This window comes from Coregonus clupeaformis, chromosome 24, assembly GCF_020615455.1.
Source record: "Coregonus clupeaformis isolate EN_2021a chromosome 24, ASM2061545v1, whole genome shotgun sequence".
NCBI lineage: Eukaryota > Metazoa > Chordata > Actinopteri > Salmoniformes > Salmonidae > Coregonus > Coregonus clupeaformis.
Genome location: NC_059215.1, coordinates 24548726 through 24569539, shown reverse-complemented (window position 1 = coordinate 24569539; position 20814 = coordinate 24548726). Strand labels below are relative to the sequence as shown.

Sequence of the window (20814 nt, the reverse complement as noted above, 5' to 3'; positions counted from 1 at the left end):
TTGGTTGTCGTTCTTTCATGCTTCATGCCTCTCAACACAAAATCCCAAGATGTGAATGGAATTTATTCACAATTCTCAGTTACAAAACATTACAAGAACTTCAACATTTGACAGAATAGATCAAGGCATCTAGAAAGGAGTGCATCTCCTTACCATCCCTCATGTAACTTCCATCTTTCTCACTTAAGTATTTACAAAGTGTGGTGGAGTCCGGCAACAAACTCCTGGTAATAGGGCTCTGAAAAAAAGAGATTTGTCTTGAATCTTCTGTTGTTGGTGTTTAAAGAATTGACAATTGCACTACTGTTCATAGTTTTTATGGTGTGGCTGCGGATCCGACTTTTACTGGACCTCTCTTCCCGACAGTTAAGGTATGAGAGGGCCTCATGCGGGATACTCTACATACAGTGGGGGAAAAAAGTATTTAGTCAGCCACCAATTGTGCAACTTCTCCCACTTAAAAAGATGAGAGAGGCCTGTAATTTTCATCATAGGTACACGTCAACTGACAGACAAATCGAGAGAAAAAAATTCCAGAAAATCACATTGTAGGATTTATGAATTTATTTGCTAATTATGGTGGAAAATAAGTATTTGGTCACCTACAAACAAGCAAGATTTCTGGCTCTCACAGACCTGTAACAACTTCTTTAAGAGGCTCCTCTGTCCTCCACTCGTTACCTGTATTAATGGCACCTGTTTGAACTTGTTATCAGTATAAAAGACACCTGTCCACAACCTCAAACAGTCACACTCCAAACTCCACTATGGCCAAGACCAAAGAGCTGTCAAAGGACACCAGAAACAAAATTGTAGACCTGCACCAGGCTGGGAAGACTGAATCTGCAATAGGTAAGCAGCTTGGTTTAAAGAAATCAACTTTGGGAGCAATTATTAGGAAATGGAAGACATACAAGACCACTGATAATCTCCCTCGATCTGGGGCTCCACGCAAGATCTCACCCCGTGGGGTCAAAATGATCACAAGAACGGTGAGCAAAAATCCCAGAACCACACGGGGGGACCTAGTGAATGACCTGCAGAGAGCTGGGACCAAAGTAACAAAGCCTACCATCAGTAACACACTACGCCGCCAGGGACTCAAATCCTGCAGTGCCAGACGTGTCCCCCTGCTTAAGCCAGTACATGTCCAGGCCCGTCTGAAGTTTGCTAGAGTGCATTTGGATGATCCAGAAGAGGATTGGGAGAATGTCATATGGTCAGTTGAAACCAAAAAAGAACTTTTTGGTAAAAACTCAACTCGTCGTGTTGGGAGGACAACGAATGCTGAGTTGCATCCAAACTGTGAAGCATGGGGGTGGAAACATCATGCTTTGGGGCTGTTTTTCTGCAAAGGGACCAGGACGACTGATCCGTGTAAAGGAAAGAATGAATGGGGCTATGTATCGTGAGATTTTGAGTGAAAACCTCCTTCCATCAGCAAGGGCATTGAAGATGAAACGTGGCTGGGTCTTTCAGCATGACAATGATCCCAAACACACCGCCCGGGCAACGAAGGAGTGGCTTCGTAAGAAGCATTTCAAGGTCCTGGAGTGGCCTAGCCAGTCTCCAGATCTCAACCCCATAGAAAATCTTTGGAGGGGAGTTGAAAGTCTGTGTTGCCCAGCGACAGCCCCAAAACATCACTGCTCTAGAGGAGATCTGCATGGAGGAATGGGCCAAAATACCAGCAACAGTGTGTGAAAACCTTGTGAAGACTTACAGAAAATGTTTGACCTGTGTCATTGCCAACAAAGGGTATATAACAAAGTATTGAGAAACTTTTTATTGACCAAATACTTATTTTCCACCATAATTTGCAAATAAATTCATTAAAAATCCTACAATGTGATTTTCTGGAGAAAAAAGATCTCATTTTGTCTGTCATAGTTGACGTGTACCTATGATGAAAATTACAGGCCTCTCATCTTTTTAAGTGGGAGAACTTGCACAATTGGTGGCTGACTAAATACTTTTTCCCCCACTGTAGATGTTTTTTTTTTTTTACATAGCTGCTGCTCACACTGCTGCCGCTTCCCCCTCCTGATCGGACGTCTTTGTGGTGTAGTCTACAAACTTTGACGTGTTGTACAACACTGTCTGTTGTAACAGTAGGCTATTGCAAACAAAAGCACGACACAAACAGGCAGTCTAAGAAGCGATTCCATGTTCTTTTTTCAGGAGGGAGTACATGCAGCTATTTAGGCATATCAAACAAGGAAGACACAGGCAGTCTAAATAGCGATTTTAATATTTTTTAATTGTCCTTGCGGCAGACTGATCACTGGAATTCATTGGCATGTTGTCATTGTCAAACTGCTTACCAGCTACACACTTCAGCTGCCTATAACGTTCAAAGGTGGAACAGCTACTCTGGCAAATTTCAATCACATCCTGTGGTACTTGCAAAATAACAGTTGTAACCTGTTACGCAGATTGTTTTGCCCCAATGCAAAACTCAGGTGGGGAGTTCACCATCATTGCAAGCATCGGCAAAACAGGTGGCAGTCGTAGTGTTATTTCTTAGCTACGATATGGCAGCGTAACTATAAAGATTAGACTACATCATCACAAATATACAGTGTGGTTAAGACAGATCCCCAGCCTCTGCCTAGTTTTTATAACTATGTTATCCCATGTAATTGATTGATGTACTGATACAAACCTGTGTCAGGCTGTATGTAGGAGTGTCTGATGAGGAAGTCTAGGACCACCATGGCACAGTTGGGCTTGAAGTCGTCACTGACCAGCACTTCCTTCAACTGAAAACAACATTGTAGGCCTACTTGAATTCATTATTCGTGGGCCAGACATAAAAACTATCATGCAGTACTGGAGGTGCTCAAAAGTAGAGTGCCTGACCTTGTCCATGGAGTAGAGGTAGAAATCTTGCACCTCCCCATCCCCTATTCTAGGCTTGAACTCAGGAGGTAGCTCTAAGTCGAACACAAACTGGCTTTCTGGAAACACCCCCTCCTCATCCTCATAAGTATAGCTATGAGAGAAGACACAGGGATGATTGAAATAATGTGGATAAGATTGTAGGCCTATGTAAAAGCATGCAAAGAGACATTCTCAATGAGACACTGCAGAGAGAGCAGGCTACTCCTGTTGAGTTGTCAATCACCTCACTGTGCTCACAGGGCGGGCAGTCTCTGCTATGTCTGCTGGGATGCAGGCCTCCTCCTCACACTCCTTGATCAGGGTGTTTTTCACACTGATACCTGCTGCTAGACCCCCAGCTGCCTGAAAACATGGTGGAAGAACATTATCAAACCACAGTTTGCCATTCACTAAAAATATGTACAGGTAATATGTCATCGGCTGTATTCTCTTTCTAAATAGGTGCTGACCAGGTTGTCCAGTTTTCCAGGGTAGGTTTGCTTGGTCATGGATCGTCGTCCCACCCACATCCTGAGTTCCCCATTTTCATCCTGACAGTACCCATTAATATGGACTCCATACCGTTTCACACCAAAAAGGCCTACAAAGACAATGTTAATGGGGCATGCAATGGCAGGGGGAACACTGGGATTATTTTCTACTGTTATTGTTTAGGACACAACTTACTTGTGGCCGATCTCTCCATACACATTAGTGGAGTGTCGCAGAATCTGGGCATTACTTCATACTTCTATAGAAGAGGCACAAATATATAATTTCAAGGATTTGTAAAAAATAAAAAAAGTAAACGTTTGTTTTCAGTTTTACAGTATTTTGTAGTACTCTCACCTCATCTCTCCATCCTTTCAAGACAGTCAATAAGCCTTCCCTCCTAAGTGACTGAAGAACAGAATCTACAGCCTCTGACCTCCTCCCATAGGAGTCAAGATTTTGGCACAGAGTAATAGCGCCGCCTTGTGGTGGATTGAAGACCTCTGGAAATTTACTCAAAATGGACGCCACTTTGGAAGGCACCCACCCAACTTGCTCTCCTCCCACCTCAAACCGAAGGCATGTAGTGCGACTGGAGCCTGGGTGACGCAAACAATATTTATGGATGCGAGAGAGATGTGTTGTAGTATAGGCTCGATAATGCCGCGTTCACGTGCTAGCCGGAACTAGGAAACTCGGAAATGTCCGACTTGCTAACTAGTTGTAGTTATAAGTCAGACATTTCAGAGTTTCCTAGTTCTGACTAGCACGTGAACGCGGCATAACATCTAATAATTTCGCTATCAAACACACATAGCTAGCTACAGCTGTCATTCACTTCCAGTCATCACAAATAGTTTTAACTCTAACCTGGCGAATAAAAGTTATTCATTCGGCGAAGCACCTGGAGCATTTTTTCCGACCAAGTAGTCATGATTTCGAGCCTATGTTTCTGGCATGAGTCCAATGCTTTTATGAAGGGTAAAAAATTAAACAACAATATGTTACGTTTTATTTAGCTAGCTACACAATATTTTCACTGTGGTTATGTTGCCGAAGCCACGTTTCTTTCAGCCGTATATAATCGGCATGCGCACTGCACAAATCGACCACATGATTGTTCTTCTTCTGTGGATTTTATATGGCGGTTGGCAACCAACTTTAAGGTGCATTACCGCCACCAACTGGACTGGAGTGTGGACCAGAGACAGTGAAGGTCTAAATCCTACCCAATAATCTCGTCTCCCTAAGGAAACGAAATACATAATTAAATACTACATCCCCTGAAGATTTCCCCAGCAGTTCACTTAATCCTGGCTCTTCAACCCCATTACTCCTCAAATCTAATAACAATTGCTCCCTTTCTCTCACATATTTCTGGCACTGAAATAGAACATGTTCCACTGTCTCCATCTCCTCCTGACAATGATCACACCTCCCAGTCGGATGTTTCCCCACCAATTTCAATGTACTTGTGTTTCCCAGTCTCAGCCTTGTGACAACACTTTCCTCTCTTCTTTCTTCTCTCTCGGCCTGAGGACCTCCCTGCCCCCACCTTTTCCTGGATCTTATACAGGTGTCTTCCCTTACTCTCCCTGTTCCACAACTCTTGCCACTTATTTTTAACCACTGTTCTTATTAATCCCTTAGCTTCTGCTTTACTGATTGACAATTCTATCTCAACATTAAGATGTTTAAGAGCCTGCTTGGCAATAATATCCACTTCCTCATTCCCTCTACTCCCACATGAGCTGGTACCCAGAGGAACATAACAAATACTGACATCTGTTTCACCCTATGCAAGCACTGCAAAACCTCATACAATACATCCTGTCTGATCTGAGACACACATGAATTTAAGCTCATCAGTGCTGCACAGGAGTCAGATTAGATGACTACCCTGACCACATTATTTGCTAAATTTCCATTGGTTGAAACCAGCTGCTGCAGCAGACGAGTCTGACGCACACCGATATTTGGACTCACAGGGCTGTGTGAGTGTGTGTGCGCACGCATGCGTGTGTTGCCGCTTTCAAAACAACTGGGAACTCGGAAATCTCAGATTTCAGTGCGTTTAATACAACTTTGAACTCTGAAAAAAACAAGCTCCGACTTGGCATTCCAAGTTGAACAGCCTTTCAACTCGGAATTCCATGTCGGAAACTAGGGCAGCTTTCTAGAGCTCTGACTTTCCGACCTGAAGATCACTGACATCATGAGTTGACCTTGTTTTTTTCTGAGTTCCCAGTTGTCTTGAAAGCACCATTAGTGTGTGCGTGTGTGTGTTTCACACAATGATAAAGTGATGCCTGGTGTTATGGTGCTTTCAAGACAACTGGGAACTCGGAAAGAGACTAGGTCAAATCATGAAGGAAGGTCATCTTCAGGTTGGAAAGTCGGAGTTCTAGAGTTTCTGACTTGGAATTCTGAGTTGGATGACCATTCAAAACAATTTTTCCCAGTCGGAGCACGTTTTTTCACGAGTTCCCAGTTGTCTTGAACGCACTGAAGTCGGAAGTCGGAGATTTCTGAGTTCTCAGTTGTTTTGAACGTGGCATTAACCCTTGCCAATACCTTGGACTTTCTCACTCATCTAAAGAGCCTCACCAGGCCTACATTGTGCCCTTTATACAGCATCAACCCTGCGAGCTATTCCTTCGGCCCATTACAATATAATACAATAGGCTACGATACAATGTTGATAAGCAATTCTGCTGATATCAGTTTTATTGAATTGAAGACACTTACATCCGGATTACTGAAAATCTTTCTTTATTGAAAATATACAGTATTGTGGAGTATAGTGTTTACTCCCATTTGTTAAGATTTTGAATAGAATAATCTAGGATTATTGGGGATTAAATACATTTATATTTAAGAAATTCACTTGAAGGACATAACAAGACCCCTTGTCTTTAAGGTCCCTAAATGAAGGGGATGATAGTGCTTTGGATAAAAACTGGACCACATACAAGATGTCAACCAAGGCCGATACACATTGAGGATGGATGCATGTGTTTAGTGGTAGATGGAGCCGAGCAGAAAGTGGCTTTTATTTCAATGTTTTCCAACTTGTTCAGGCAATGGTGTGACGGAGTGTCAGAGCTAAGAGGAGGTATGAGTATTTTCCCGGTCTGAAGGTCCATGAGTTTTGAGTCCTTTACTCAACCCCCTTCATAAATTCCAGGAACTCTATGGAAGAGAATGACACACAGAGCTCATGATGGAGCAGGAATAAAATGTCTTACTGACGGCCTGGATTTGAACTGTGAAAGGTTTGGCATGAATGGATAGCCTAGATGAGTGTCAAAACAATTAAATAATAGCACATTCTGGAAGTGCCAGCCTGATCTATAGGCTCAAATTTATTTGAGCACATTTATATTTGATATGTATTATTGACCGCAGTATTAATTTCTATTCACAGAAACAATTAGAATAGAAGGGTTCAGAACCTTTGTAAGACATCACAGTACAGTTGAAAAATATATGGCAAATAGAAATCCAATATGGATGGTGTTAAGAGATAGATGGGAGGTATTGAATGGAGTTGAAGGATGGGACTAATAGCTACTAACAACAATTAATAACAACAAGATAAGTAATGTAAAGTATACTGTGTCCATAATAAGTATATAGGTTATAGGTTGAGAGCTTTTGTGAAAGAGCACAGTGAGAAAGATATGGCATATACAGTGGGGAAAAAAGTATTTAGTCAGACACCAATTGTGCAAGTTCTCCCACTTAAAAAGATGAGAGAGGCCTGTAATTTTCATCATAGGTACACGTCAACTATGACAGACAAAATGAGAAAAGAAAATCCAGAAAATCACATTGTAGGATTTTCTATGAATTTATTTGCAAATTATGGTGGAAAATAAGTATTTGGTCATTAACAAAAGTTTCTCAATACTTTGTTATATACCCTTTGTTGGCAATGACACAGGTCAAACGTTTTCTGTAAGTCTTCACAAGGTTTTCACACAGTGTTGCTGGTATTTTGGCCCATTCCTCCATGCAGATCTCCTCTAGAGCAGTGATGTTTTGGGGCTGTCGCTGGGCAACACGGACTTTCAACTCCCTCCAAAGATTTTCTATGGGGTTGAGATCTGGAGACTGGCTAGGCCACTCCAGGACCTTGAAATGCATCTTACGAAGGCACTCCTTCGTTGCCCGGGCGGTGTGTTTGGGATCATTGTCATGCTGAAAGACCCAGCCACGTTTCATCTTCAATGCCCTTGCTGATGGAAGGAGGTTTTCACTCAAAATCTCACGATACATGGCCCCATTCATTCTTTCCTTTACACGGATCAGTCGTCCTGGTCCCTTTGCAGAAAAACAGCCCCAAAGCATGATGTTTCCACCCCCATGCTTCACAGTAGGTATGGTGTTCTTTGGATGCAACTCAGCATTCTTTGTCCTCCAAACACGACGAGTTGAGTTTTTACCAAAAAGTTATATTTTGGTTTCATCTGACCATATGACATTCTCCCAATCCTCTTCTGGATCATCCAAATGCACTCTAGCAAACTTCAGACGGGCCTGGACATGTACTGGCTTAAGCAGGGGGACACGTCTGGCACTGCAGGATTTGAGTCCCTGGCGGCATAGTGTGTTACTGATGGTAGGCTTTGTTACTTTGGTCCCAGCTCTCTGCAGGTCATTCACTAGGTCCCCCCCGTGTGGTTCTGGGATTTTTGCTCACCGTTCTTGTGATCATTTTGACCCCACAGGGTGAGATCTTGCGTGGAGCCCCAGATCGAGGGAGATTATCAGTGGTCTTGTATGTCTTCCATTTCCTAATAATTGCTCCCACAGTTGATTTCTTCAAACCAAGCTGCTTACCTATTGCAGATTCAGTCTTCCCAGCCTGGTGCAGGTCTACAATTTTGTTTCTGGTGTCCTTTGACAGCTCTTTGGTCTTGGCCATAGTGGAGTTTGGAGTGTGACTGTTTGAGGTTGTGGACAGGTGTCTTTTATACTGATAACAAGTTCAAACAGGTGCCATTAATACAGGTAACGAGTGGAGGACAGAGGAGCCTCTTAAAGAAGAAGTTACAGGTCTGTGAGAGCCAGAAATCTTGCTTGTTTGTAGGTGACCAAATACTTATTTTCCACCATAATTTGCAAATAAAATCATAAAAAATCCTACAATGTGATTTTCTGGATTTTTCCCCCTTAATTTGTCTGTCATAGTTGACGTGTACCTATGATGAAAATTACAGGCCTCTCTCATCTTTTTAAGTGGGAGAACTTGCACAATTGGTGGCTGACTAAATACATTTTTTCCCCACTGTAGAAGCAAACCGGATGGACATCATGAAAATTATCGGTGCGGTTCAGGGTAGAGGAAGTTCAGGAGTAAAAACAAACAAAATTGAATTATTGTAAAATTGACTGTGTCCATAAAATTAATATACTATGTATAAGCTGGAAGTAGAGGCCTATCCATTGTTGTTCACTAGTTTAGTCCAACTAGGGAAGGGGTGGTGGGGTTGGAAAGTAATAAAGGGAAATATATATTTTTTAAAGGATATGTATATATATGTATGTATATGTATTTATATGTATGTATGTGTATGTATGTATATGTATATACAGTTGAAGTCGGAAGTTTACATACACCTTAGCCAAATACATTTAAACTCAGTTTTTCACAATTCCTTACATTTAATCCTAGTAAAAATTCCCTCTCTTAGGTCAGTTAGGATCACCACTTTATTTTAAGAATGTGAAATGTCAGAATAATAGTAGAGAGAATTATTTATTTCAGCTTTTATTTCTTTCATCACATTCCCAGTGGGTCAGAAGTTTACATACACTCAATTAGTATTTGGTAGCATTGCCTTTAAATTGTTTAACTTGGGTCAAACGTTTCAGGTAGCCTTCCTCAAGCTTCCCACAATAAGTTGGGTGAATTTTGGCCCATTCCTCCTGACAGAGCTGGTGTAACTGAGTCAGGTTTGTAGGCCTCCTTGCTCGCACACGCTTTTTCAGTTCTGCCCACACATTTTCTACAGGATTGAGGTCAGGGCTTTGTGATGGCCACTCCAATACCTTGATTTTGTTGTCCTTAAGCCATTTTGCCACAACTTTGGAAGTATGCTTGGGGTCATTGTCCATTTGGAAGACCCATTTGCGACCAACCTTTAACTTCCTGACTGATGTCTTGAGATGTTGCTTCAATATATCCACATAATTTTCCTTCCTCATGATGCCATCTATTTTGTGAAGTGCACCAGACCCTCCTGCAGCAAAGCACCCCCACAGCATGATGCTGCCACCCCGTGCTTCTTGGTTGGGATGGTGTTCTTCGGCTTGCAAGCAACCCCCTTTTTCCTCCAAACATAACGATGGTCATTATGGCCAAACAGTTCTATTTTTGTTTCATCAGACCAGAGGACATTTCTCCAAAAAGTACGATCTTTGTCCCCATGTGCAGTTGCAAACCGTAGTCTCGCTTTTTCTTTTTATGGCGGTTTTGGAGCTGTGGCCTTTCAGGTTATGTTGATATAGGACTCGTTTTACTGTGGATGTAGATACTTTTGTACCTGTTTCCTCCAGCATCTTCACAAGGTCCTTTGCTGTTTTTCTGGGATTGATTTTCACTTTTCACACCAAAGTACGTTCATCTCTAGGAGACAGAATGCGTCTCCTTCCTGAGCGGTATGACGGCTGCGTGGTCCCATGTTGTTTATACTTGCATACTATTGTTTGCACAGATGAACGTGGTACCTTCAGGCATTTGGAAATTGCTCCCAAGGATGAACCAGACTTGTGGAGGTCTTTTTCTGAGGTCTTGGCTGATTTCTTTTGATTTTCCCATGATGTCAAGCAAAGAGGCACTGAGTATGAAGGTAGGCCTTGAAATACATCCACAGGTACACCTCAGGTACACCTCTTATTGACTCAAATGATGTAAATTAGCCTATCAGAAGCTTCTAAAGCCATGACATCATTTTCTGGAATTTTCAAAGCTGTTTAAAGGCACAGTCAACTTAGTGTATGAAAACTTCTAACCCACTGGAATTGTGATAGAGTGAATTATAAGTGAAATAATCTGTCTGTAAACGATTTTTGGAAAAATGACTTGTGTCATGAACAAAGTAGATGTCCTAAACGACTTGCCAAAACCATAGTTTGTTAACAAGAAATTGTGTGTTGAAAAACAAGTTTTAATGAATCCAACCTAAGTGTATGTAAACTTCCGACTTCAACTGTATATATATTTGCGAGAAAAAACAACATATGGGTTGATGGAATTTACAATCTATCTGCAATATTAAAGCTAATCTACCCCCTACATTTTTTTAAATAATAATAATAATAATAATCTATTCACAGTATTTCATAACATAACTATTACTGTTGGACTTCTTGTCTTACCATCATAATCAATTTTTCCATCATTGTTTTTGTCTCCATCCTTCATGAGTTCTTCAATGTCATCCTCAGTGATGGCCTCTCCAGTCGACTCCAGAATGGTCTTCAGCTCCTCCAAATCAATGTAGCCATCTCCATTTCTGTAAGCAGCATCAATGAGTACACATATCCCTGATAACACTGTACTGTACTGTACTCTAGTTACTCTGTCAACAATATAATTTTTTTATTGACATGACTTTTTTAGTTGTCTATATGTTTGTCTTTATAGGTTCTTGTTAGAGTAAAAGCAAATGTTTTTTGGCAACCACTTTGTTTGATATTAGCCTTACTTGTCAAACACGCGGAAAAGTTCGCCCAACTCTTCCTCAGATTTTCCTTTGCTTTCCTCCTTCATGCAACGCACCATCATGACTAGGAACTCATCAAAGTCTACTGTCCCGCTCCCTGTAAACACAGACACACACACACACACACACGCTCACACACACGCACGCACGCACGCACGCACGCACGCACGCACGCACGCACACACACACTCACTCACTCACTCACTCACTCACTCACTCACTCACTCACTCACTCACTCACTCACTCACTCACTCACTCACTCACTCACTCACTCACTCACACACACACACACACACACACACACACACACACACACACACACACACACACACACACACACACACACACACACACACACACACACACACACACACACAGACACAGCAGCTGTAACATGGTGTCTTAATGTTGCAATGTCGAAGGCTGCCTTGAACTCTGTTGGGACATAGTGGTGAGAAGCAGATTTAGTGGAGCTTATGGGTATTACTAGTGTAGAAAGCTCTCCCTCGCCCTCCATTTGGCAAATCTGACCATAATTATATCCTCCTGATCCCTGCTTACAAGCAAAAACTAAAGCAGGACGCACCAGTGATTCGGTCAATAAAAAAGTGGTCAGATGAAGCAGATGCTAAGCTACAGGACTGTTTTGCTAGCACAGACTGGAATATGTTCCGGGATTCTTCCAATGGCATTGAGGAGTACACCACATCAGTCACTGGCTTCATCAATAAGTGCATCGATTGCGTCTTCCCCACAGTGACTGTACGTACATACCCCAACCAGAAGCCATGGATTACAGGCAACATCCACACTGAGCTAAAGGGTAGAGCTGCCGCTTTCAAGAAGCGGGACTCTAACCCGAAAGCTTATAAGAAATCGAGCCTACCAGACAAGCTAAATTATTTCTATGCTCGCTTCGAGGCAAGTAACACTGAAACATGCATGAGAGCATCAGCTGTTCCGGACGACTGTGTGATCACGCTCTCCGTAGCCGATGTGAGTAAGACCTTTAAACAGGTCAACATTCACAAGGCTGCAGGGCCAGACGGACTACCAGGATGTGTATTCTGAGCATGAGCTCACCAACTGGCAAGTGTCTTCACTCTCTTCAACCTCTCCCTGTCTGAGTCTGTAATACCAACATGTTTCAAGCAGACCACCATAGTCCCTGTGCCCAAGAACACTAAGCTAACCTGCCTAAATGACTACCGACCCGTAGCACTCACATCTGTAGCCATGAAGTGCTTTGAAAGGCTGGTCATGGCTCACATCAACACTATCAACACCATTATCCCAGAAACCCTAGACCCACTGTAATTTGCACACCGCCCCAACAGATCCACAGATGATGCAATCTTTATTGCGCTCCACACTGCCCTTTCACACCTGGACAAAAGGAACACCTATGTGAGAATGCTATTCATTGAGTATAGCACAGCGTCCAAAACCATAGTGCCCTCAAAGCTCATCACTAAGCTAAGGACCCTGGTACTAAACACCTCCCTCTGCAACTGGATCCTGGACTTCCTGATGGTAAGGGTAGGTAACAACACATCCGCAATGCTGATCCTCAACACGGGGGCCCCTCAGGGGTGCATGCTCAGTCCCCGCCTGTACTCCCTGTTCACTCATGACTGCATGGCCAGGCACGACTCCAACACCATCATTAAGTTTGCCGATGACACAACAGTGGTAGGCCTGATCACCGACAACGACGAGACAGCCTATAGGGAGGAGGTCAGAGACCTAGCCGTGTGGTGCCAGGACAACAACCTCTCCCTCAACGTGATCAAGACAAAGGAGATGATTGTGGACTACAGGAAAAAGAAGAGGACCCAGCACACCCCCATTCTCATCGACGGGGCTGTAATGGAGCAGGTTGAGAGCTTCAAGTTCCTTGGTGTCCACATCACCAACAAACTGACATGGTCCAAGCACACCAAGACTAAGGAGACTGAAAAGATTTGGCCTGGGCCCCCAGATCCTCAAAAAGTTCTACAGCTGCACCATCAAGAGCACCCTGACCGGTTGCATCACCACCTGGTATGGCAACTGCTCTGCCTCCGACCGCAAGGCACTACAGAAGGTAGTGCGTACAGCCCAGTACATCACTGGGGTCAAGCTTCCTGCCAACCAGGATCTCTATACCAGAGGAAGGCCATAAAAATTGTCAAAGACTCCAGCCACCCTAGTCATAGACTTTTCTCTCTGCTACCGGATGGCAAACAGTGCCGGAGCGCCAAGTCTAGGTCCAAGAGGCTTCTAAACAGCTTCTACCCCCAAGCCATAAGACTCCTGAACATCTAATCAAATGGCTACCCAGAATATTTGCATTGCCTCCCCCACCACTCTTTTACGCTGCTGCTACTCTCTGTTTATTATCTATGCATAGTCACTTTAATAACTCTACCTACATGTACATATTACCTCAATTACCTTGACTAACCAGTACCCCCGCACATTGACTTGGTAGCGGTACCCCCTGTATATAGCCTCGCTATTGTTATTTTTATTGCTGCTCTTTAAATATATGTTACTTTTATTTCGTATTATTTTATATTATATTTTTGTGTGTGATTTTTTTTGGTATTCTTTCTTAAAACTGCATTGTTGGTTAAAGGCTTGTAAGTAAGCATTTCACTGTAAGGTCTACACCTGTTGAATTCGGCGCATGTGACAAATACAATTTGATTTGATTTGATTTGATTTCTCCATAGATATGAATCATGCAAAAGTAAAGAAGAAATGTCATGGGGTTGTTAGAGAGATTATTGTGTCCAAAAAGCAAGACTCACCATTTCTCTGCTCTTCTGTTAAGTTCTCAACCTGAAGGGAACAATGGGGCAAGTTACAAATGCAGTTATAGTGCTTTTGAACTCATCTTAGCCTACTTTATGTGCCTAAATTCTGCAGGTTGGTTGGCCTCTTGTCATTTATTATTTGACAAACCACTCATAGTTGGACCACACTGGAGGCCATTGGTGGCCATTTCCCCATTATCTTGTCTCTCTTCACCTTTATCTGCAGTCAGCCCCTAGCCCTCGCAGTGTGTAATGCATTCCATTAGTACTCCAGCCCCTTCTCTCTCTCCTTGAACTGAAAACCTGTCGAGCACAGCCACCTACCCCTGGTGCAGTCTGACTGAAATGTCACGCTGCTTTCTTCACCTACTATTCTTGTCGTGTGGCGAGGGGGGGCTCTGGCACCGACTCCACTGACGGACATTTGTTTGAGCCGACAGCTCTCTACACTTTTCTTCCTCCTAATCGTCCTTTGTTCTATTGTTGTCAGGTAGAGAAATGCCAGAAATCCCATCTAAACACACAGCACGTCATCTGGGTCCTCAGAGAAGCTAATGATGAGCTCAAATGATCATAATGACATGACAATGTGCTTTCTGTTGTGCTAGCACAGGGATAATTCAAGTTTAATTAACTTTTTCAGAATAGCTGGGCTCATAAAACATGAATAACTTTGTGTTTAACCTTGGTGAGTCCTGGTACTTGTAAGTTGCTCATTCAAAAGATACAATGTTGAATTTCTATTGACTTTACAACTCTTGTGGTGAGATAATTTATTGATACACTGAGCTCTGCTAACAATTATGTTAGAAGGACAATATCCTTTTCTCAATTGGACAATAATGGTCAACACATTCAGAAAAGCTCTGCTGGCCCTTCTCGATTACTCTCCTCTACAAAAAGAGAGTGTTGAATGAATGTTGTGCTTTCCCATCACATGACCATGTTTAGTTGGGTCTTCACACTCAATATTACTGCATTTACTTTTGACCAATCAACGCTAAGGTGGGAACATGTCTATATGTGACTACCAATCCGTTTCCTTTTACGACCTCTTGGTTTGTCAAAGGTATCTTGGGGATACCGAAATCATCATTTACAACCCGGTAGCTCTCGTGAATTATTTCTCGAATTGAGCTTGACTGGTAAACCCATTTCTCGCTTTTCACAGCTCTTGGAAGCGGATTAGGGCTTCTTGATGTCATCAATGTCTAATTCAGTCAAACAGCTAGAGATGGCTTTCCTCAGGGCCCATTAACCTCTATTATCCTCTGGCTCGTGTCCAGAGAGTGTGTACTGGAGCATATAGCCATTGTGTGAAATGTGTTAAACATAACACCACAGTCATGACGGGCTGTTATATTCCTGTAAGTCACTTATCCAGAGTGACTTACAGGAGCAATTAGGGTTAAGTGCCTTGCTCAAGGGCACATCGACTGATTTTTCACCTAGTCGGCTAGGGGGATTCGAACCACGATCTTTCAGTTACTGGCCCAATGCTCTTAACTGCTAGGCTACCCACTCCACAACCTGAGCCAACAAACCCCAAAGAAAAAGCATGTGATTTCATAACAGTGCCTTGTTTTTGGCTTGTCCAGCCACAGTACACCCAGGTACGCCAATGAGGGAAGTTTGAGATCATGACCCTCCTTCCTCCTTAGTATATCAGATGAAGACTCCTAGCTAACCTCAGTCAATCGATTCTAACTGTCCTCGACATAAACTATCTAGCATTCCCCTGTGTCACCTAACTACCACCCTGCAGGTTTCGTCCCTGTATCTGTACTCACCGCTGCTTTGTATACATCATCCATGGCTGCTGGCCTGCCTTTGTCTCTGTCTCAGTCACCGGAACACAACGATGCTCCCACAAATGCCTCAGACACAGGACAAAGGATAGAAGCAACAAAGCCTGCTCCAGCAATTATTGTTAGGGGTGTGTTGTGTTAAAAAAAACTTCTGAACCCCCTCTCTGCGTCATCCTACTGTTCCCATCACGAGAGAGAGATATCTATAAATAGAAGAAGAACAGAGATGGTCCAACAAAAGGAGAGCCTAGGCAGTGGCACCTAAATTGGTGACATGTATTGTCTCCAAGCTAGATCTAGAGCGAACGTGATACCAAGTAGGAATACATTTTTTTAAGGCTGTCAAATCAGTACACTCATTTGTTTTATGCCAATGTGGTTGTTTTGGACATAACAGCAATTTCTTAGTAAAATAATGATCTTTCACAAACAAGATTTGGGGATTTGTTGGGGATTTGGTGGCCTCTCCACACTGGTCTGTGGGGAGAGAAATTAGTTCTGATGTGTTGTCGGCTATGGAGATAATAGCGAACACTGTGTATGAAGTGTATACAGTACAAATAGTCTTTATGGTGTTAAGAGGGGGTTTAAACTACAGTTGGGCCTAAGTGGAGGGCTGCATAAGTGAAGCCCTGTCTATCATAAGCTGTATGAATGTCCTCAAAATACACGAAGTCAACACAGAGGCATCAAATGTACATTTCTTTTTAATTGTTTAAGCTCTTCATATTCTGTAGTTTTTAAGGATTATTCAAAAGCAATCACATGAACACTAGATGTATTGGTCTGCACGTTCCCTATATTCTTGATAGGCCTATAAATGTATAATATGTTTAGCTACATATACTTTATACAGCGAACTTCTGAAATTAGCAAAGAAAGAGGAAGAGAATTCCCTGACAATCGGTGGGTGAAATGGGCACGGGAAGTCATTATGACAATAGATAAATACAGTTGAAGTCGGAAGTTTACATACACCTTAGCCAAATACATTTAAACTCAGTTTTTCACAATTCCTGACATTTAATCCTAGTAAAAATTCCCTCTCTTAGGTCAGTTAGGATCACCACTTTAATGTGAAATGTCAGAATAATAGTAGAGAGAATTATTTATTTCAGCTTTTATTTCTTTCATCACATTCCCAGTGGGTCAGAAGTTTACATATACTCAATTAGTATTTGGTAGCATTGCCTTTAAATTGTTTAACTTGGGTCAAACGTTTCGGGTAGCCTTCCACAAGTTTCCCACAATAAGTTGGGTGAATTTTGGCCCATTCCTCCTGACAGAGCTGGTGTAACTGGGTCAGGTTTGTAGGCCTCCTTGCTCGCACACGCTGCACCAGTCCCTCCTGCAGCAAAGCACCCCCACAGCATGAAGCTGCCACCCCCGTGCTTCACGGTTGGGATGGAGTTCTTCAGCTTGCAAGCTCCCCCTTTTTCATTCAAACGTAACGATGGTCATTATGACCAAACAGTTATATTTTTGTTTCATCAGACCAGAGGACATTTCTCCAAAAAGTACGATCTTTGTCCCCATGTGCAGTTGCAAACCGTAGTCTGGCTTTTTTATGGCTTGTTTTGGAGCAGTGGCTTCTTCCTTGCTGAGCGGCCTTTCAGGTTATGTCGATATAGGACTTGTTTTACTGTGGATATAAATACATTTGTACCTGTTTCCTCCAGCATCTGCACAAGGTCCTTTGTTGTTGTTCTGGGATTGATTTGCACTTTTCGCACCAAAGTACATTCATCTCTAGGAGACAGAACGCGTCTCCTTCCTGAGCGGTATGACGGCTGCGTGGTCCCATGGTGTTTATACTTGCGTACTATTGTTTGTACCGATGAACGTGGTACCTTCAGGCGTTTGGAAATTGCTCCCAAGGATGAACCAGACTTGTGGAGGTGTACAAAAAATTTTCTGAGGTCTTGGCTGATTTCTTTTGATTTTCCCATGATGTCAAGCAAAGAGGCACTGAGTATGAAGGTAGGCCTTGAAATACATCCACAGGTACACCTCCAATTGACTCAAATGATTTCAATTAGCCTATCAGAAGCTTCTAAAGCCATGACATCGTTTTCTGGAATTCTCCAAGCTGTTTAAAGGCACAGTCAACCTAGTGTATGTAAACTTCTGACCCACTGGAATTGTGATACAGTGAAATATAAGTGAAATAATCTGTCTGTAAACAATTGTTGGAAAAATTACTTGTGTAATGCACAAAGTAGATGTCCTAACCGACTTGCCAAAACTATAGTTTGTTAACAAGAAATGTGTGGAGTGGTTGAAAAACGAGTTTTAATGACTCCAACCTAAGTGTATGTAAACTTCCGACTTCAACTGTAGATACAGTAAAGCTATTTTGGATGCTTTGTGTCCTTAACCGGAAATAGTGTGCCTGCACCAACATCTCAGCTGTCAGAGAGAGAGAGAGAGAGAGAGAGAGAGAGAGAGAGAGAGAGAGAGAGAGAGAGAGAGAGAGAGAGAGAGAGAGAGAGAGAGAGAGAGAGAGAGAGAGAGAATATGGTTTGGTGAAATGGCAGATGATAAATCTTTCCTCTTCACAGACAGCACCTGCCATTGTCTGCCAGCTGTATTACAGGCCCCAGGTCAAAGATCTAATCTCTTATGCGGACCTAAAATAAACAGACCATAAATAATAGTCTGATTTTTATGGTGATAAGTGACCACAATCTGCACAGTGGCAAACTCTGGTTATGTCAGTTAGGTGTTTCATCTCATGAAGTGTGAATATATGTCTGATGTGAACATCATTTATTTGCATGTAGTGAGGTTTCAGGTTTCCTTGTGTATTGAGCAAAGATAAGCTTCATATGTAACGCTGTCATAAATGCCAGGCCTTGAGTAAAAATACTATTTTGAAACGTGTGTGACAAATGTGACTTCCTCTCACACCACACTGCTCTCTAGAATAACCTGAGGTTTGTCAGGACTTATAATGGGGATGGATGAATTCAGTTACTTTGAGCACTTAACTTAGCCACATGTTATTTTGTGTCTGGAATTATGTAATTCCCTTATTGTGGCAACAGATACTGCACATAGGTTTAGATACTTATTCAAACATAATATACAGTTGAAGTCGGAAGTTTACATACACTTAGGTTGGAGTCATTAAAACTTGTTTTTCAACCACTCCACACATTTCTTGTTAACAAACTATAGTTTTGGCAAATCGGTTAGGACATCTACTTTGTGCATGACACAAGTAATTTTTCCAACAATTGTTTACAGACAGATTATTTCACTTATAATTCACTGTATCACAATTCCAGTGGGTCAGAAGTTTACATACACTAAGTTGACTGTGCCTTTAAACAGCTTGGAAAATTCCAGAAAATGATGTCATGGCTTCAGAAGCTTCTGATAGGATAATTGACATCATTTGAGTCAATTGAAATCAAAAGAAATCAGCCAAGACCTCCGACATTTTTTTGTAGACCTCCACTGGTCTGGTTCATCCTTGGGAGCAATTTCCAAACGCCTGAAGGTACCACTTTCATCTGTACAAACAATAGTACGCAAGTATAAACACCATGGGACCACGCAGCCGTCATACCGCTCAGGAAGGAGACGCGTTCTGTCTCCTAGAGATGAATGTACTTTGGTGCGAAAAGTGCAAATCAATCCCAGAACAACAGCAAAGGACCTTGTGAAGATGCTGGAGGAAACATGTACAAAAGTATCTATATCCACAGTAAAACGAGTCCTATATCGACATAACTTGAAAGGACGCTCAGCAAGGAAGAAGCCACTGCTCCAAAAACGCCATAAAAAAGCGAGACTACGGTTTGCATCTGCACATGGGGATAGAGATCGTACTTTTTGAGAAATGTCCTCTGGTCTGATGAAACAAAAATATAACTGTTTGGCCATAATGACCATCGTTATGTTTGGAGGAAAAAGGGGGTTGCTTGCAAGCCGAAGAACACCATCCCAACCGTGAAGCACGGGGGTGGCAGCATCATGCTGTGGGGGTGCTTTGCTGCAGGAGGGTCTGGTGCACTTCACAAAATAGATGGCATCATGAGGAAGAAAAATTATGTGGATATATTGAAGCAACATCTCAAGACATCAGTCAGGAAGTTAAAGGTTGGTCGCAAATGGGTCTTCCAAATGGACAATGACCCCAAGCATACTTCCAAAGTTGTGGCAAAATGGCTTAAGGACAACAATGTCAAGGTATTGGAGTGGCCATCACAAAGCCCTGACCTCAATCCTATAGAACATTTGTGGGCAGAACTGAAAAAGCGTGTGTGAGCAAGGAGGCCTACAAACCTGACTCAGTTACACCCGCTCTGTCAGGAGGAATGGGCCAAAATTCACCCAACTTATTGTGGGAAGCTTGTGGAAGGCTACCCGAAACGTTTGACCCAAGTTAAACAATTTAAAGGCAATGCTACCAAATACTAATTGAGTGTATGTAAACTTCTGACCCACTGGGAATGTGATGAAAGAAATAAAAGCTGAAATAAATCATTCTCTCTACTATTATTATGACATTTTACATTCTTAAAATAAAGTGGTGATCCTAACTGACCTAAGAGAGGGAATATTTACTAGGATTAAATGTTAGGAATTGTGAAAAACTGAGTTTAAATGTATTTGGCTAAGGTGTATGTAAACTTCAGACTTCAACTGTATATATTGAGACAAATGTTTTATAACAGTGAGAGTCAAAGTAAAAACAATAGTAAATTAATTGTGTAGCAAACCAGACTTGATTCTCACATGGACTCAAATAACCTTCTATGGTTCGCTGTCAAGGGTAAATTGAGGTCAGCCTCTTAGCCAATCACCTGCTTAGTAAAAAGGCATTGTGAAAATATTCAAGATTTCTGAATTCTCAGACCATGCAGTGCATTGAAAGGCACAAGGACAGATTTATTAAGCGTTTGCACCAGTGCAAAGTTTGCACCTGTGTTTTGTATACTTGCTGTAAGGCTGTTAATTCTCACAATCTTTTATTGACCTGTCACGATCGTCAAAAGGAGTAGACCAAGGCGCAGCGTGGAATGCGTACATCTTTTATTAGAGTACTTACACAACTAACAAAACAACAAAACGAAACGTGAAGTCCT

The 20814-nt window shown here is 42.2% G+C and overlaps 2 protein-coding genes and 1 long non-coding RNA gene across 3 annotated transcripts; all 3 read right to left on the bottom strand.

The window, feature by feature from the left end:
- Positions 1 to 45: 45 nt before the first annotated feature.
- tpk2 (thiamin pyrophosphokinase 2) lies at positions 46 to 4475 on the bottom strand. The gene is made up of 8 exons (XM_045207113.1): positions 4246 to 4475; positions 3733 to 3974; positions 3571 to 3634; positions 3354 to 3484; positions 3128 to 3246; positions 2863 to 2995; positions 2666 to 2762; positions 46 to 238 (listed from the first exon to the last, which is right to left on the bottom strand). Exons 1-8 carry the CDS (start codon positions 4307 to 4309, stop codon positions 192 to 194), a joined length of 897 nt encoding a protein of 298 aa, XP_045063048.1. The 5' UTR covers positions 4310 to 4475; the 3' UTR covers positions 46 to 191.
- Positions 4476 to 6158: 1683 nt separating this feature from the next.
- On the bottom strand, positions 6159 to 11253 carry LOC121537507 (troponin C, slow skeletal and cardiac muscles-like). Its single transcript, XM_045206856.1, has 3 exons — positions 11091 to 11253; positions 10762 to 10898; positions 6159 to 6567 (listed from the first exon to the last, which is right to left on the bottom strand). The coding sequence occupies exons 1-3, from the start codon at positions 11168 to 11170 to the stop codon at positions 6536 to 6538; spliced, it is 249 nt and encodes an 82-aa protein (XP_045062791.1). The 5' UTR covers positions 11171 to 11253; the 3' UTR covers positions 6159 to 6535.
- Positions 11254 to 11427: 174 nt separating this feature from the next.
- On the bottom strand, positions 11428 to 16153 carry LOC123481118. The gene is made up of 3 exons (XR_006657322.1): positions 15701 to 16153; positions 13905 to 13935; positions 11428 to 11544 (listed from the first exon to the last, which is right to left on the bottom strand). It is a non-coding gene; the product is annotated as an uncharacterized LOC123481118 (long non-coding RNA).
- Between the last annotated feature and the right edge of the window lie 4661 nt (positions 16154 to 20814).